This window comes from Peromyscus maniculatus, chromosome 10 (genome assembly GCF_049852395.1).
Source record: "Peromyscus maniculatus bairdii isolate BWxNUB_F1_BW_parent chromosome 10, HU_Pman_BW_mat_3.1, whole genome shotgun sequence".
Lineage (NCBI taxonomy): Eukaryota > Metazoa > Chordata > Mammalia > Rodentia > Cricetidae > Peromyscus > Peromyscus maniculatus.
Genome location: NC_134861.1, coordinates 14,468,149 through 14,486,943, shown reverse-complemented (window position 1 = coordinate 14,486,943; position 18,795 = coordinate 14,468,149). Strand labels below are relative to the sequence as shown.

At 40.6% G+C, this 18,795-nt stretch overlaps 1 protein-coding gene across 4 annotated transcripts in view; it reads right to left on the bottom strand.

Moving 5' to 3' along the window:
• Spmip7 (sperm microtubule inner protein 7) overlaps positions 1–18,795 on the bottom strand; it is a 58,039-nt gene that overhangs the window by 12,008 nt on the left and 27,236 nt on the right. For all 4 annotated transcript variants that reach the window (XM_015991859.3, XM_042285612.2, XM_006973029.4 and 1 more), the window contains exons 4-7: positions 14,619–14,757; positions 12,840–12,907; positions 9,224–9,265; positions 8,151–8,258 (exon numbers count right to left, since the gene is read on the bottom strand). In XM_015991859.3, the coding sequence (XP_015847345.1) occupies positions 8,151–8,258; positions 9,224–9,265; positions 12,840–12,907; positions 14,619–14,757 (357 nt within the window). The remainder of the gene's footprint in view (positions 1–8,150; positions 8,259–9,223; positions 9,266–12,839; positions 12,908–14,618; positions 14,758–18,795) is intronic.

Genomic DNA, 18,795 nt, shown 5'->3' with positions numbered 1-18,795 from the left:
TTGTGAGATGCCTGATATGGGTGCTGGGAACTAAACTCAGGCCCTCTGGAAAAGCTGCAACGCTCTTAACCATCAAACTCATCTCTCCAGTTTCACACAACCAGTCGAAATGGAAACTTTCTGAGCCATCCTCAACTGTACCCTATCCAGGGTCACTGCACCTTCCTTGAAGGGCCCTGGGGGGGGGCATGTGGTGCAGGTGAGGAACTATCATGGCATCACTCATCACATGCAGAATCAACAAGAGGAACTCAGATGTGTGGCCGGGGGGGTGGGGGTGGGTGGGGGCAGCTCAGGACAGCCAGGGGAAAGTGGATGAGAGAGAAGGATGGGCCCAGAGGATGAGAGGAAGGAAAAGCCCAACACACTGATAGGGGAAGAGAGAGGGAGAGAGGCGTTTGGAGCTATGATGGATCTGATGTTTCCATTCACTACTTTGTGATGTCATCTGGTGAAGGAATTATTTTTTCTGAATGCTTTAAGATTTGTGTTCCACTACCTCAAGACCCAGCCATCCCACTCTTGGGCATATATACCCAAGGAATGCTGATTCATACCATAAAGATACATGCTCAGGTATGTTCATAGCAGCACTATTTGTAATATCCAGAACCCAGAAACAACTTAGATGCCCATCAACGAAAGAATGGATGAAAAAAAGGTGGTACATATACACAATGGAGTACTACTCAGCAGAGAAAAACAATGAAAGCATGAAATTTGCAGGCAAATGGATGGAACTAGAAAAAATCATCCTGAGTGAGGTAACCCAAACCCAGAAAGACAGTCATGGTATGTACTCACTCACAGGTGGATTCTAGATATAAAATAAAGAATAATCAGACCACAACCCATAGAACCATAGAGGCTATATATATATAGCATGGAGGTCCCTAGGACGACTGTGGCTTATAATAAATTTCAGTTTTACTCAATTATTGAAAAAAATAGCCAAATGAATGGAAACACATGAACTATGAACCAAAGGTTGAGGGGCTCCCAGCTGGACCAGGCCCTCTGAATAGGTGAGACAGTTGATTGGCTTGATCAGTTTGGGAGGCAACTAGGCAATGGGACCAAGTCCTGTGCTCATTGCATGAGTTGGCTGTTTGAAACCTGGAGCTTATGGCTCAGTCTGGGAGGAAGGGACTGGACCTGCCTGGACTGAGTCTACCAGGTTGATCGCAGTCCTCGGGGGAGGACTTGTCCTGGAGGAGGTGGGAATGGGGGGTAGGCTGGGGGTAAGGGGAGGGGGTGGGAGGGGGGAGAATAGGGGAACCCATGGCTGATATGTAGAACTGAATGGTATTGTAAAATTATATATATATATATATATATATATATATATATATATATATATATATATATATATATATATGATTTGTGTTCCAACCTTTTCCAGGAGTTGGCAGTTTTATTATTACTATCACTATCCTATGGATATGGTTTTTCTCTGCCTTCTTCACTCTTCACACCCTCTCTTTACAATGAGATATAAAAATAATATGGCCCAAGTTTTTTCTTCTAGACAAGGATGAATCCCAAGAGCCAGCTCCATGCCAGACATATGGCACTATTGGCTGTGTGTTAAGGTCAAGATTTGCCTCATGGTTGGGAGGTCCATTCTCTAGATGTGACCTCACAGTTCATGAAGTGAGCTATTTGGGGCTCTTCATGTCATTTCCTCTGACCTCAACCTCATTGTCTGCAGAATGGGAGCAGAACTGGGTTTTGTGCTTCTGCCTTGCTTCCACTATTTTGAAAAATAAAGAGGAGCGTAGTTGTGAAAGTGCTCTGAGAAGGCCAAAATGTCTGGCTACAAGGCCAAAGCATCAGGCTGATACTTTGGGAACAGCTAGTCACAGCCAGTTTTAGTCCGGGTTGTGGTTGAGTTCTGTAAGGCTGAGGGTATTCCACTGAGCTGCCTGTGATCACCCTCTGCTACCCTGGACATTCTCCAGGTGCTGGCTGGGAGTCTGTTGGACAATTCCTCTTTATTGTCTGTTGTGTCCTCACAGAAGTCTCTGCATTGAAAAAGCAGAGGCAATATGAGACTGTGACCCCTGGAGACAGTGTTCTCAGCTGTGATGGAGGAGTGGAGGGCCATGGAGGCTGTGATGAGATGACCCACCTGGTTGATCCCTGGGCTCTGTGACCTGGACCTGCATCTCTCTCACAGGCCAATCCTTACTCTTTGCTGGGAAACACAGTCATGGTGTTTCTATGGCAGGTGCCATGAGCTCCCTCCTTCATTTAGATTCCAATGCCAAAGAAAAGACATTTTGAGCAGCTCTCTTGTTCTCTTATGACTGCGTGAGGGCAGATTGCTCCTGGGCACCGCGTGTGTACAGGCCTGCAGGTACATGTCACTCAGTTCTGACTGCCTGTCCTGACCACTCCTGACTGTGGCTGTTATGAAGACATGGGGTCATGGGGTTACATGAAAAGGAACTGGCCTTGGGTTCAGCCTGGTCAACTGTCTAAGCCATCTCTTCTGTAAAGAGGCAAAGTCAAGCTGAAAGCAAAAATGATCCTTACCTTAGTTTTTTTTTGTTTGATTCAGATTAGAAATGGGGGCTAATTATATAATTTAAAGAAGTTCCCGACTATCACCCATGTCCAGGAAAGGCACTGAATGTCTGCTAAGGTCTTCTGAACTCCAAGAATTCCTGTTCAACCAGATGGATAGTTTGCATTCTCCTGGATCTTGGCCTCCTCACAAGCTGTAAGTTCCTTAACTTTAAATGTCTTCTGATATCTGGGCATGCTTGCCAAATTAGGAAACTGTTATTTCTAATTAGAAAACTCATGTCATGAGTCTATTTGTATGAATGTGATGGACAAGCATGTAGGCATAATTTTGCAAAAATACAGGCAGAAGTTACTTTTTTTCATTGTTTAATACCAGGAAAACTAGTTTAGTCAGAATTTGGCCTATATAAACTTGGTGTGGTCTCACAGTAGAATACTATGCAACTATTAAACAAATTTTATTATGAAGAAAATACTCAGTATTTATTTAAATCTTACATGCATGCAAGCGCTGTGTGAATTTGCAGGCTTCTTAGATACATAGATGAAGGATTATCAAACTTCCAACACTGGTATTGAAAACCAAAGAGTTAGCTCACCTTTTACACTTTAAAATGCTTGGATTATTGCTATAGTCAGGATATGTAGGAGTTAAAAGGTGATGTTTAATGAGCTCTGCTAATACTAGAGGTGAGCACAGACCTGGGGCACACAGAACAGTTTCAGAAAATCACTGAACAACAGGCTTGAGAGTGTTGTTACATCTTGACCCTGGAATCTATTTCAAGGAATCTCAAATAAATAATTTTAAAACATGAAAGATATATGTAAAAAATATTTGAGAGAACTGTGTATCATAGGGAAAAGAAAAGAGAAAGGAAACAATTCATATATGAACTTAAACAAATTAGTCAATTGCAATATATCTGCAAGAATAGAAGCGGTGTTTAGGAAAGTGTTTCATGATCATGCTGTAACACAGAGGTGGTGCATGTTCCCTGTGGCATATCACAGTGGGGGGTGCTCCCTGTAACATGTGATAGGTGGGAAGGGTCAGAGGCAGTTATGTTCTCATGGGAGAGTTTGGTTTTGTGTTTACTAATGCTTTCTGCACTCAATTCTTATAATGACTGGATTTAATTCTACAACAAAAATTATAAGCTACATTTTAAACTGTTAAAGCATTCTCCATCAATGTCGACTACACTGGTTATGTCAGATGACCTGGTAACTGGAAAAGAAAAAAGAAAGAAACAGAAAGGAAGGAAGGAAGGAAGACAGACAGACAGACAGACAGAAGTCACCTGAGGAAAATTTGAAAGATAATGCCCCGAAGGTCAAGCCACTGGAGGTTGACAGTGACTTTTTGTCTTCCTGAAGGACAGTATCATGGCAAGGGTAAGGGCGTAGTTAGACACCAATCTTCTGGACTCTAAAGATAATATAGGGTATCTAGGTAAGACGTTCTTTTAAGTTGTGAAACTCCAAGGAAAATCACATTTGCAATTAAATAGGGTAGTGGTGTTTCATTTTCCCCTATGTGGCACAAAATAAAAATGTGCATTTCTGGACTTCAGACTTTGTGGAGATGAAATCATATTTTTATAAAATTTATAATTTTATTGTAAGCCCAGTGTCATATTGTGCAAAATACATAATATTTAATTTGAGACCCATCTGTAGGTAGCCAGACTCGCAGGTGGGGCAAACAAGAGATCAGCACAAAGCAGAGCTTCTTGGTTGGTGCAGGGGAGGAGATGTTGAGGTCCCGGGGCATAGGGCATGTGGAGTTCAGAAGAGTTCACTAGAAATCTCTTTCTCAAGCTCAATGTGGACAAACACAGGCATTTACTATACACTTGTGTGTGCTATGTACGACACTACGTGTCACCACATCCATAAACACTTCATGATAAAAATGGAAAACATTTGTTGTGTTAAAAGGTTATGAGTTGGTTACAAAACAGAATCAATCAGAAGAAACTTTGCAACCTGGGACGCCCTCTAGTGCCCACATCAGAGAAGCACAGCTAAATGTCAGTTACAGGCTTCTCTTCTACTCAGCGTCCTTAAAACACAAGCTACAGCAAGACAAAGTAAATAAGCACTCTTCCAAACTCAAGGAAATGTCATTTTTTTCCTTTTTTTTTTTTTGGATAAAAAAGCCTCCTGTTTTTGTTTCAGTATCTTTTAAGAATGATCCCAAAGAAAGTTTGATTTTTTTTTCCGGCAAGATTGTTTCAGAAAACATTTCAAAATTCAAGTATATATTTGAATAAAAGGAAACATTAATAAAACCAGATGCTTGGTGAACATTTTAAGATTGGCTTTCTCCTTATGTTCTTCCTTTAATTTTTTTGTAATGATTGTTTAATAGCAATGATTTCCTTGCAGAATTTATGGAAGAATTTTACATCTGACTCGTTCAGACTTGATAGTGCGTGGCAGGTTTCAACCGCCTTCATAATGCCACATGTGGAAGGGACTTTTCTCCTCCTTCTTCTCCTCCTCCTTCTCTCTCTTTTCCTTCTTTTCCTTCTCCTCCTCTTCTTCCTTTGGTTAATTGAGACAGAGTTTCTCTATGTACCCCTGGCTGTCCTGGAAGTCACTGTGTAGACAAGGCTGGCCTCAAGCTCAGAGAGATCCACCTGCCTCTGCATCCCGAGTGCTGGGATTAAAGATGTGGGCCAGCACCGCCCAGCAGAGTGACTTCTTTATAGTCATGAGTCAAAACCAAAGCTCAGGTTTTTGTGAAATAATCTGTCCACTAAGATTTTTAGCTTGTTGGAGGCAAATCTTTTTTTTAAAAAATATTTACATTAGGACAGTTCTTAGCATAGCCTCCAGCCCTAGACAGATATGCTTAAATTCTTTGATTGAGACTATTTACATAAGTGTACTAAAGTCAAAGATAGTTTTTAAAGCTATTTTATAGCTTGACAGAGAGTAAAAAGAATTAGGAAAAATAGATAATAGAAATAAGTAAATAAATAACAGGAAAAAACTCCCAAATTCAAAATTATAGTAAGAGATAGTGTTACAATTAACAAACAATAAAATATAGCAGAAGGTAAGCTAGTCAGAAATTTATCTACATTGGTTTGTGGGCATAATATGTTTTTAAAAGATAAAATTGGTTAGCATTTAAAATGTTGTGACATGGGCTGGAGAGATCGCTCAGGGGTTAAGAGCACTGACTGCTCTTCCAAGGGACTCAGGTTCAATTCCCAGCAACCACATGGCGGCTAAACACCATCTGTAACTCTTAATTCCAAGAGAACCTAACACTCTCTTCTGGCCTCTGTGGGCACATACACAGGCAAAACACCCATACACATAAATAAATAAATACTTAAAAAATGTTGTGACTATGACTGTATGAAATCCTTAGTAAGCTGTCAATCACAGAAACCAATGTGAGAGTATCTCTGGTATTTGGCAACTCAGTGGCATGGGGGAAAGAGAGTGAAACGTCTACTTCAATGAGCTGCATAAACAAAATACTTTAAAAAATGTGGCCCTCAAAATGATGTTTTATTTTTTTTGTCATTGTGTCTAAACAATGCAGTATGAAAGCTACTTAGATGCATGCCCAGTGTACTAGGCACCACAAGGAATCTAGGGAGGATGTGCACAGTAGGTTTTAGCAGTCATTAAACCATTTTATATGGATTTGATATCCTCAAATCTTAACATCTTCAGGTCTTTGGAACCAAATTCTCTGCCCCTATACCAAAGGACACCTAACATGATTGCTCTGAGCCTGTGTGTATACATCGTATACTTTATGGAAGACAATAAGAATATGGAGGTTTGAAAAAAACATCCCCCATAGTCTAGGGCATTTTAATACTTGGTCCCCAGTCAATGGCACTCTTTGGGCAGTTTAGGAGGTATGGCCTTTCTGAAGGAAGTACATCATTGAAGCCACACTCTGAGGTTTCAAAGCCTTGCACCATCCCAGTACTCTTTCTCTGTTTCCTTGTGTGTGTGTGTGTGTGTGTGTGTGTGTGTGTGTGTGTGTGTGTGTGTGAACTCTCAGCTTGCTGCTTCGGCTGCTCCCATAACAGACCCTTATTTATTTGGAACCATAATCCCTAATAAACCCTTCCTTCCACAAGCTGCCTCGGTCCCGGTCTCCCCATTGCAGCAATAGGAAAGTAACTAAGATAACCATAAAAGTATTTTGTAACATCTATTATAGAGGGATGTATAGGAGTTTAACTCATTTTCTGACTTCAGCATAATGGTGCAAAAGTGGTATGGATACAATAGAAAGTGTGTCTTGACTTTAAATGTGAATCTTTCCCCCAGCTGATTCTATGTGATTCCATTCTCTATTGGGCTGCTAGGATGCAGTATGCAATGTGAGTCAGCCCAGGATCACAAACAGGAGCAGCTCCAGTCCTACATGCATTGTGTGTTGCAAAGTGAGAATAACTTAGGATGAATTTATCCAATCGCGGGTCAAAGAAGGGCTGACTAAGTATATTCATTCTATGGCCCTGCTTCTTAGACTATGCATCATAACCCATATGTCGTATAACTGGATGTGGGGGTCATAACAGGGGTTTGGTAATAATAAAGTGTTTCTGGATGCACAAGAACCTAAAACTGACTCACAGTCCACTTACAGTAAGTCTGAGGTGGTTGGGGCAGTGTGACCTGTGTGTCATCATTTGACTTCACCACAGCCTTGGTTCTGAACACACAACTCGAGCACTTTGCATTGCTCTTGCTATCTGCCATGTGACGCCAACACTCACTGAAACACAGGCTCAGATTCCAGACCGTGTATGCTAAGACCTACACCGACCTACTGTATGGACAGAGTTTTCCGCTTTCCTAGAAATTTTATGATTCAATTATGAAAGAAAGACTTTTAGTAGTTTCTTACCACCATTCTTAGCATGTAAATATCAAATTAGTATAACTTCAGACTGTACTGTTAGGTGGTTTGAGTTTAAAAAAAAAAAGATTTATTTTTATTTACCCACATCTCTGTGTGTCTGTGCACCACATGAGTGTGGGTGCTGCAGGAGGCTGTAAGAGGGAATCGAGTCCTCTGGAGCTGGAGTAACAAGTGGTTGTGAGTGCCTGGCCTCAGTTCTGGAACTAAGTGGGTCCTTCTCAAGAGCAGAAAGCATTCATAAGCACTGAGCCATCTCTCCAGCCCTAGAATGCTTGAGTTTTAGAATGACTGAGTTGTCTTGATTTTATTTAAAAAGTTGTTCAATGAATTTTCATTTGTGGTCAGGACATAAGTACCAGTAATTTCTGCCATTTTACAGCTATTTAGACAAAGTGGTGTTCTCAGCATTGATGGTTATAAAATGAAATGACTTGTTGGTCAGCCAAGTCCTTTTTACTAATGCTGTTGGCAATTTGTGGCAGATGACGACACTGAAGTCACAGTGATAGAGTGGCTTGCTCAAGGAATTCCAGGCGAGCCCCCAAACTGTTAGCCCTCAGGTCATCATTTCTTTTAAGAAACTCACATTTTCTTCTTCATAAGCTTTGGCCCATAACAAGCTAGGCCATTTCTTTCCCTTCCATCTGTAATTCCATGAGCAAGTTTTATCCTTATTGATCAGCAAATAAGTGAGGATGGCACTTACCAACTTGTGTTTGTATAGAGCAGTTTAGAGTGCCGAGGCTTGGCCACCGATGTGATATCTCCGTAGGGGTTGTCCACATCGTCAGCGTTTGTACTCTGCACATGACCACTGTCACAGTGAAAAGGAAAGTTGTAGAAAACTTAGATTAGTTGAGCAAAGCAAATAAGGGATGCTTGATTTGTCAGAGTAGATAAAAGGCTCAAGCAGGAAAAATATGATGACAAATGACAATTGGGATTAAAAACAAGAAAGGTACGGCTCTTTGTTTTTAGACTATGAGGCCTCTACTCTGGGATTGGAAACCTGAGCAGGAGGGACAGTGGCAGCTGTTCAGGATTTTCTGGTTCAGAAGCTGGGGCTTCTGCAGCCCCAGGACACAGGGTGGATGCAGGGCATGGGGGGGTTGATATCTGTCGGAGACAGCAAGGCTCTGTGGGCACTGGAGTCTAGCTAGGAAGGTGTCAGGAGCGTGGGCCACATTGCTGAGCTGGGAGAAAAGGCTGGAAGGCAGATCATATCAGCAGGTCAGTGTCTCAAAAGCTTCTGGGATTAAAACACCAGTAAGGAGGAGGGGGCCCTGATCAAAGTCTGAGTGTCCCCTCCATGTCCTCTCATCTCCTTCATTTCAAGGTGACCTTTCAAACTAAGAACAAAAAGGAGAGAAGATGGCTGAAGATGAACGATGCACTCCTGCCATTCACAGAGCCAGAGTTACAGCAGGTAAGGACAGGATTGTCCTTCCTGCATTTCCGTGTTCCTGACTACAGTGTTACCAGCTGCACGTTGTTTCTGACTGACAGCATGAGGAGGAGCAACAGGGTCACTTTATTTCCTAAATCATCCTATTGAGGAAAACAGAAAATGTGTCACTCGTCATTTTAAAGTTTAACTAAAATCTCTGATAAACCTTTGATTAAACTCCCGGCACTAAACAGGCACGGACCAGAAGCACACTGAAGGATGTTAAAACACATAGGTCGATTTAAGAGTGGACTGAAGCACAGTGAGGTGAAATGAACTACGATTTAGACTTAAGTATGGTTTATTTTAAAGCAACAAGAAACATCACTTACGTATAGAGAGGGATGTATTTACTCCTAGAACTTGGACTCACACTGAGAAAAAGAAAAAAAATAGGCAGTTGAATTATTGATATTTTAAATATTAATACTATATTTTTAAAGTTAGTTAAATTACTATAACAAGTTTCAAATTAAAAGACCTTGAGAGATGCAGAAATTGGCCTCTAAAAGTTTGTTTTAGAAACAATGGGGTGGTTTCAGAGCATATTCCATTGCTTTGTAATGCTTCTGAATGCCGCCTATCCATCCCTGCTGAAGGGTGCTTTGGTTGTGTTCAGATCTTAGAAGCTGTGAGTAAAACCGCTATGAGCAGCTATATACAGGCTCCTGTGTAAGTTCCTGGGAAGGACTTTCCGTGGCTCCACCTTGAGCGACGCCCTGGCGAGTTTGGAGGAGTGCCATTAATAAGAAGAAGCAGAGCTTTCAAGTGCTGTCTCATTTGTTAAACAATCCCCTAAAATACAGCAAATCCATAAAAACCTCAACAAAAAGATTTAAGTAACATGCCTTCATCGACACCCGGGCATTTCATTCACACACATACAAGAAAGATTAGTATGAAGCTGAGCTCCTTGGCATAGGCCCATAATTCCAGAACTTGAAGGCTGAGGCAGGAGGATTATGAGGTGGAGGTCAGCTGCCTCAGAAACAAAGCAGAACAAAATAAAAAAAATCAATGATATATATTATTTATAAAAGTATTTAAGGAGCATTATAAACAATTCTAGCTTGCTGTGTAGATGCAAAGCTTATTTTTTTAATGTTCCTATCTTAAAAGAATTATCTTCAATTTGTATGCTAAAATCTACATTGAGGTGTGATTATACATTTGACAAGACAGTTTAACAATAATTCTAAAGTCTTACATATTATTTTTAGATATGACTGAATAAAATGTACTTTAAAAATTTTATTTAAAGGATTTTAAATGTAAACATAATTACATCATTTCCCCCAATCCATTTTCTCCCTCCAAGTCTTCTCAGGTTATCTCTCCAACTCTCTCTTGAAATCATGACCACTTTTTATTTGCTATTGTTACCGCCCCCCCATACATAAATACAACCAGCTGAGTTTGTTTAGTGCTACTTATATGTATATGATTTCAGGACTGACCACCTGGTGTTGGGTAACTAACTAGGGGACTCATCCCTTAGGGAGACTATTTCTTCCATTTTCTTTTTATAAGACTTGGTATTTTTCTCAATATCAGGAGGTACAGTGATCACTTCCTGGGATTGTGCATGCTCCTCTGGTGGTGCCTGTCTGACTCACACTGTATTTGTGAAAAGCACAGTTTCATCACATTGCCTCTCACAGCTTTGCAGTCATTAGTGATGCTTGTTGTGACTCACCGCACATCAGACCACATACCATCCGTTGGGCCACCGAGAAACTAGTCATACAAATGAACTCAAACTCATAGTTATGGTGATGGACTGGATCCCTGACTTACATCCAAAAAGAATGGTGAGAAAGACATTTCCATGTGTACAGTTAAGAAAGAAAATTGCCTATTTTTATTACATTTATTTATTCATTTCTTCAGTATGTAAGTTTGAGTGTGTGTGTGTGTGTTGGGGTGCTACACATGCTTTGGCATATTTGTAAAGATCAGAAGGCAAGTTTTGGGACTCAGTCCTCTCCTTCCGTCATGTGGGTTGCAGGACCGGTACATACAGTCAGATTTGGTGGCAAGTGCATTAGGTGTATGTAATCTGCAATTTTAATACAGTGTAACTTCATATTTATAAGAATGAAAAATTATTTTTAATTGAGCAAATTCTAACATTGTCCCCCAAGGTATTGTAATGGGAACTTAAGCACTACTGGTGGGACAAACCATTGGTTCAACTCATTTGATGAAGAATATAAAAATAACTAGAAGATAAGAAGAGATACCCTTCTTGATCCAGAAAGTATAGACATGAATCGGTATGTGTCAAATCCAGAAATATTTTTACAGTTGAGTGTGTGAAAGTACATGTATGTTGTTTCAACTGAAGTTAAATCAGAAACAAATTATGTGAATGGGTAAATGAACTGTGGTATAACTATTCAATGGAATTACATGCTTCAGAAAAAATGAACACCCAGAGAGCCAGAGAGACTAGATATGAATCTTATGAGCACAGTAGGGGATACAAGGCTAGGAGGCACAAACATAAGCAAGAGACCATGTATCTTTACAAAAGTTTAAAAAAGGAATCTAATACTGTATGTTGGTTAACAATAGTAGACTTAGGAATCTACAAGGAAGACCCCAGCTTAGACTCCTAGCAATAGCAGGAAATTAGCCTGAACTGGGCACCTCCTGTGACCAGATTGGTGCCTAGCCCAATTGTCATCAGAGACATCCAGAAAATGATGGAAACAGATGCAGACCCACAGCCAAACCTTAGGCAGAGTTCAGGGAACCTTGCGGAGAAGGAGGAGAAAGGATTGTAGGAGCCAGAGGGGTCAAAGACACCACAAGAAAACTCACAAAATCAACTAACCTGGGCTCATAGGGACTCCCAGAGACTGATCCAACAGTCAGGGAGCCTGCAAGGGACTAGGCCTTCTGCACATATGTCACAGCTGTGTTTCTTGGTCCTCTCGTGGGACTCCCAACAATGGGAATGGGGCCTGTCTCTGACTCCTTTACAGGCTTTTGGGATCCTAGCCCTCATAAGGCCTAGCCCAGCCTTTATACATGGGGAGGTGCTTAGTCTTACTGCAACTTAATATGCCATGTTTTGTTGATACTCACGGGAGATCTGCCTTTCCCTAAACAGAGATTGAGGAGGAGTGGATGTGTGGGTGGTGGGAACAGAGTGGGGTGAGGTGGGGGGAGGGACTGAGAGGAGAGGAGGGAAGGGGAAACTGCAGCAAGGATGTAAAACAAATACGTAAAGAAATTTATTAAAAAACAATAGTAGGCTAAAGGATTAAAGATTACATGAAAGTGTGGAACACCAAACCCATAATAATATTTCTGGAAGGAGGTGGACATGCTGTTGGAGAGGCTCAGGCATTCCCACTGTAATTTTTTTCTCAGTAGAGGGAAGTTATACACAATATATCATATTTTTGTTTATATATTTTTAAATAGGAAATATTTAGAGTGAATTAAATAAGCAGAGACCATAACCAGAGTTGTATCAGCTATAAAGAACAACAAAATACTGATGTTTTGGAAGACCAAATCACCAGTTTTTTTTAAACTAATGTACAGAATTGTACATAGGAGAACATCAGTAATAAAGCCATAGCTTTAAGCATAAATACAACACAAATACATGATATGAAAGTTGATGGAACATCATTTAGAATCCCCTTTATATGAAGTCCATGGAGTACCACAACATTGGCAACTGTCCACATCACCTACAATTTTAAAATGCAGTACATTTAATAGTGTTGATTTTGAGGGTAATGAGAGGCCAGGCATTGCCGAGCAACTGAAATGGGATTCGGATTCTCTTCTCAGCCCAGGACCTTTGGATGAAGATCTCTGGGACAATTTAATCTAAAGCTGGGCGCCTCTCCTGCCCTCAGCAGGGGCATCAGGTTCTTAGTGAGGAGGGTAAAGCGAGCAAGGACAACAGTAGGAAAGCAAACTTACAAATTGATTGGTTTGACTGGCGCTGAGAACAATCTCGTCTGAAATCTGTCCCAGAGTCCTCCGACCATCTAAAGCATTATGGAGATAAGCAAAAGCTAATAAACGATCTTATTGTAATTTCTTTTTTTTTTCTTGGTTTTTCGAGACAGGGTTTCTCAGCTTTGAGCCTGTCTGGGAACTCACTCTGTAGACCAGGCTGGCCTCGAACTCACAGAGATCCGCCTGCCTCTGCCTCCCGAGTTCTGGGATTAAACATGTGCACCACCACTGCCCGGCTTGTAATTTCATAGAGGCCCTGGTGTCCTTAGCAGGTCATTAAAGCTGAGTCTTAACTCGGGGAAAACTCTTTCCAGGCATCCTGGCAATTCTGGGTGGGTGGGGTGGGGCTTTGCTTCTGAGTGCTGTGGGTCTTGGCTCTTTGCTCAAACTTCCACTCCACTATGTTTCCTCCAAGCTGGAATCTGCCTCATGTGCACCTTCTCCAGGTGACATGGTTTCTCCATGTGAAAGACATGACAGAGCCTTCTCTTCTGAGATCCATCGTGGGCTTTCCTTTACATCTTTGTACAGAGACTGGGTTCAGAGGTCTTTAGACATTCAAATCATTTAACACGGGAAATATAATGAAATACCAATTTTTGTGAGATATAAAATTTCTTTGAAGTAATTTAAAGATCCTTAAAAATAAATGAAGTCATACACAGCTTTTGTCCTTTAACTGATTTTAACTTCTATGTAACAATCCAATGTTTGAGTGTTCATATTAAAGCTATGTTTTTCTTCTCCTATTATGTCTTTATGAGAGTGGAAGAAATTTTACACGAGAATGCAGACTTCCTAATTGGGGGCTTAGGGACTCCTTAGGGTATAATCGGTTTCCCTCTTTATATGTGGATTTTCTGTGCTCAAAAACTTCATTATGAGAAATCATCCAACAGCTGACCCAGACTCACTCTGTGAGCTGTGGCATAGAATGCAAAGGGACAAGGAAGCAGGGGTGTCTGAGGCAGTGTTGGGAGGACAAAAGCCAGGGCTTCGTGAATGCTTGGGGTTCATCCTAGCACAGAGTTATTAAAGTGATGAGGACATTGCAAAAGGCAGGACCGGCCGGGGAGCATGGTGGAACTGGACACTGAGTGTTCACTAGAGAAGGAAGATAACACAGAACAGGCAAATGACTGGCTACGTGTCTTGTCAAATAGCATGGGTTCCATGTTCTGAAAAAAAAAAAAAACCAGACACAGTCAGTGTAGTAACATGGACAGATCTACACTCTAGAGAAAGTGCTCCAGCTGTGGTAGGGATCCACGGCCAACAGTCCACATGATGAACTCTTTCTGACATTCAGAAATGAAACCGATGGTCATCTCTCTGAGAGCCCTCTGGGCTTTGTTGATCACATAACCGGAAACATGAGAGAGCGGTCTACAACTCATGGATCTTCCTATTCTGCTTGAGGAGTGGGCAGCTAAATTCTAGGTCCTATTACCAGAGCTATGCTCAGCATAGATTATCTGAGGGAATAACATCTCTGTGTCTCTTTCCTTATTTAACATTCTTCTATGGTTTCCAAAAGTCACAGCCACCACAAATGACTGTGAGGGAGAAGTCATTAAGTAGTAACCATCTTCAGTATGGACAGTGAGAAAGACGTTTACAGTTACCAGTGACTTGAAATTATATAACTTTCAATTCCACATGGAATTCTTAACAAGAAAATTTCACTGTGGCTTGAGTGAAGGCGAACAGTAGGCACCATGGTCAGGCACGCCCACTGACCTGGGTTATGGCGGGCACTCTTTCATATCTTTTCAGGGTGAAACACTGTGAGATGAGGTCTGCAGCCCTTTCCACTGTTGTTTCCTCTGGATCAAGTTTTGGTGGTATCAGTTTGTCCCAAGGAACAGTTTCAAACGCTCTGGGGAATTATTAAATAAGGACACATTTAATTAAGAATACACAAAGCACATATTCAGAGCAGGGTAGGAAGACCACCCAATTTACAAATAAATTATGTCTTTCAAAATTGATTTTGGAGGCCAGGGTATCAATTAGGTAGGCAATCTATATTCTCCCTCCTATCCCCAGCTTTGTAGCAGACAACCTGCTGAGGCTTCTTCTTCCTCTCTGTCCCCATTCCCAGGGCACTAAGCAGATCCTTGTGACAGACCCAACTTTTCTCCTTCCGATGGACTCTCTCACCCCTCCCCCTTCTTGGTCATCCCCTCCATCCTTTTAGCTCCCGATTCCTAGAACTACATTCTCTCGGGAACCCATACCTGGAAGGTATCAGTAGTGCTCCCTACCGTGCAACACACAACCTCCACACTCTCCTAAGATCCAGAGAGGGCAATCCAAATCAAATGAATGAAACACTCACCCAAAGAAGACAAGACCTTATATCAAACCCAGAATTATAATCATTCTAAACCCAGCTGCCTCGATGCCAGCATAGAAATACAATGTCAGCTATTAACACACTATGTCTCCACTAAAGGCAAGCCAGACTGCTACAGTAGGCAAAGAAATGCAATGTAGCTGATGCAGAAGACAAGAACTTCAAAATAGCTATTCGGAATATGTTCAAGGTCCTTAAAGGATGATATGAATACATCCCTTAATGAAACATATGAAAACACAAGCAGTGGAATGAAATAATAAAACAGCTCAAAACATGAAAGTAGAAATGAACTTATGAAAGAAAACCCAAAACTGAGGTAAAACCAGAAATAAAAAATTTAGGAACTCAAAAAGGAAGCTCATAGGCAAGCCTTACCTACAGAATATTAGAGATGGAAGGGAGACTCTCAGGCATTGAAGACACGATAGAAGAAATGATACCTTACTCAAAGAAAATATTAAATCTAAAAAAAAAAGGCACAAAACATTCAGGAAATCTGGGACACTATGAAAAGACCAAATTTGTGAGAAATGGGGATAGTGGAAGGAGAATAAACCCAAGTCAAAGGCATAGAAAATATTTTTAACAAAGTCATCGAAGAAAATTTCACTAACCTAAAGAAGAAGATGCTATCAAGATAGAAGCATACAGAACATCAAATAGACTGAATAAGAAAAGAAAGTCTCCACAGTACACAATAATCAAAACACTAAATATACAGAACAAAGAAAGACTATTAAAAGCTGCAAAGGAAAAAGATCAAATAACATATAAATGCAGACCTATTAGAATAATACCAGACTTCTTAAGGGAGACTCTAAAAACCAGAAGAGCCTGGACAAATGAGCTAGACAATTCTAAGAGACCACAGATACCAGCCCAGGCTACAATACCCAGTAAAACGTTCAGTCACCATAAATGGAGAAAGACATTTCACAGTAAAACCAAATTTAAACAGTATATATCTATAAATCCAGGTCTAAAGAAAGTGCTAGAAGAAAAAATTCAACCTAAAGAGGCTAACCACAGGAATAAATAACCTCAGACCAACAAATCAAGAGGGAGAAAACAACTCATGACACAATACCAAAATAGTGAGAATCCGCAAACACAGTTCATTGGTAACTCTCAACATTAGTGACCTCAATTACCAAGAAAAAGACAGAGATTAATAGAAGAGATTCAAAAATAGGATCCATTCTTTTGCTGCATCCAAGAAACACACCTTAACATCAGGGATAGACATCTTCTCAGGGTAAAAGCATAGAAAAAGATATTCCAAGCAAATGGACCTGAGAAGTAAGCAGGTGTAGCCTTTTAAATATCTGACAAAATAGAGTTCAAATCAAAACTTATCAGAAGAGATAAGGATGGACACTACATACACATCAAAGGAAAAATCCACCAGGAGATATTGCAATTCTAAACATCTATGCACCAAACACAACTGTATCCATGTTCATGAAAGAAACAACACTACAGCTAATATCACACAGTGATAGTTATGATTTCAATACCCCACTCTCACCAATAAACAGGTCATCCAGACAAAAACCAAACAACAAATTGCTGGAGCTAAACGATGTCACAAACCAAAAGAATATATAACAGATATTTACAGAACATTTCACACAAACAAAAAAGAATGTACCTTCCTTTCAGCCGCTCATGAAACTTTCTCCAGAATTTACCACATGATGGGACACAAAGTAAGTCTCAATTGATATAAGAAAATTGAAACAATGGCCCATATCCCATCTGACGAGTACAGATTAAGTTGGATATCAGTAACAACAGAAACAACAGGAAGCTTAAAACTCATGGAAACTGAACAAGTCACCGCTGAATGAAAAATGCATCTGAACAGATATTAATAAAGACATTAAAAACTGTTTAGAACAGAATGAAAATGAAAACATAAACATACCCACACTTCTGGGACACATGAAGGTGGTTTTAAGAGACAGGTTCATAGCACTAAGTGCCTACATAAAAATTAGAGAGATCTCATATTAGTAATGTAACAGCATACCTGAAAGATCTAAAGAAAAAGAAGAAATAACACCCAAAAGGCATAGGTGGCAAGAAATAATCAAAATTAGGGCTGCAATCAACAAAATAGAAATAAACAAACAACACCAAAAACCATATAAAGAATCAAGGAAACAGAGTTGGTTTCTTGAGAAAAATCAATTAGACTGACAAGTCCTTAGCCAAGTTAAAAGGTAGGTAACATAAACTAACAAAATTAGAGATGTACATAACAACAAACACAGAGAAAAATCATAAGAACATACTTTAAAATCTGTACCCCACCAAATCGGAAAAGCTAAAAGGAAATGGATAATTTCATAAAAGAAACCCTACTACACCTAATAAGAAACTCTCAAAGGAAGCCCAGAGGGAAGCCTCACTAACAGAATACAAGAGATGGAAGAGATCTAATCCAATTATTGGCCAAAAGGAGGGACCCCATGGCAACCCCTGAAACAACCCAGGCTGTTGACAAGACTACTGGTCACTCTTTAGAAACTGATAGTGAGGGCCTGTTGCTGAAGACAACACCTACACAACTCACTGAATATGGTGAAGTTGAGCCGGCGTCTAAGTAGAGTTCTCACCCCACATTCGTCTAAGAAGAGCTCTCACCCCACATGCTAGTGTCTTTGGTATGGGAAGGTGCTCTGCCTGCTACCAAAGAAGAAAGGTAAGAACCAACCCAGCCACAAACTCCTGTATCTACAATGATGACCTGCCTGCAATATGAGCCAGTGCAACAGTGGTACCAAGTTTGTGGGTTGGATTGGATTTAAGGCCCACTCTGAGATGGAGCCCATCTGTGACACTGCCTAGGTGGTCAAGAAGTTGATACTGACAGGACAGGATAGGGGAAAACCAAATGTTACTGTTCTGTTAAAAGAACATAGCAATAAAACGACTGCTAATGGCATTCTGCTGAAATCATGGATCAGTGTCTTACTTCCTCCTCTTGCTGTACATGGGAACAAATACGGAGACTCATAGCTGGATAATGTGCAAAAAGTGAGAGACCTTGAAACACTCAGTCTTAAGTGGGATGCCACTATTAAATTCTTCCCCTTCGGGTTCACAGAACCCTGGGGGAGAGGAAGGAGAAAGATTGTAAAAGCCAAAGATGATGGAGGACATCAAGGAAACAAGGCCTTCTAAACACAGCAGGACTGACATGAACTCACAGAGACTTGGCAGGATGCACAGGACCTGCATGGGTCTGGGCCAGATTGGGTAGTAGGGTTGAGAGGGGAAGTGAACATAAGCACACATCCCTAATCCAGAAGCTATCTCCAACTGACAATTGCTTTCAGATGAAAAATTAGTTTCCTCCAACAGAGTCTCAGGTGGTATGTAAATAATTCTTAAGGGTAGGCTTCATGTTTAGCTATCAATGGCCAACACATAATGAACTCAATAGCACTTTTGGAGGTTCTTTGTCTCATAATGCTTTGTCAGGACATTTTTAAAAATAGTTCATAACAACATCATATATCACTAGTAGGCATATTTCTAAGACTCCTG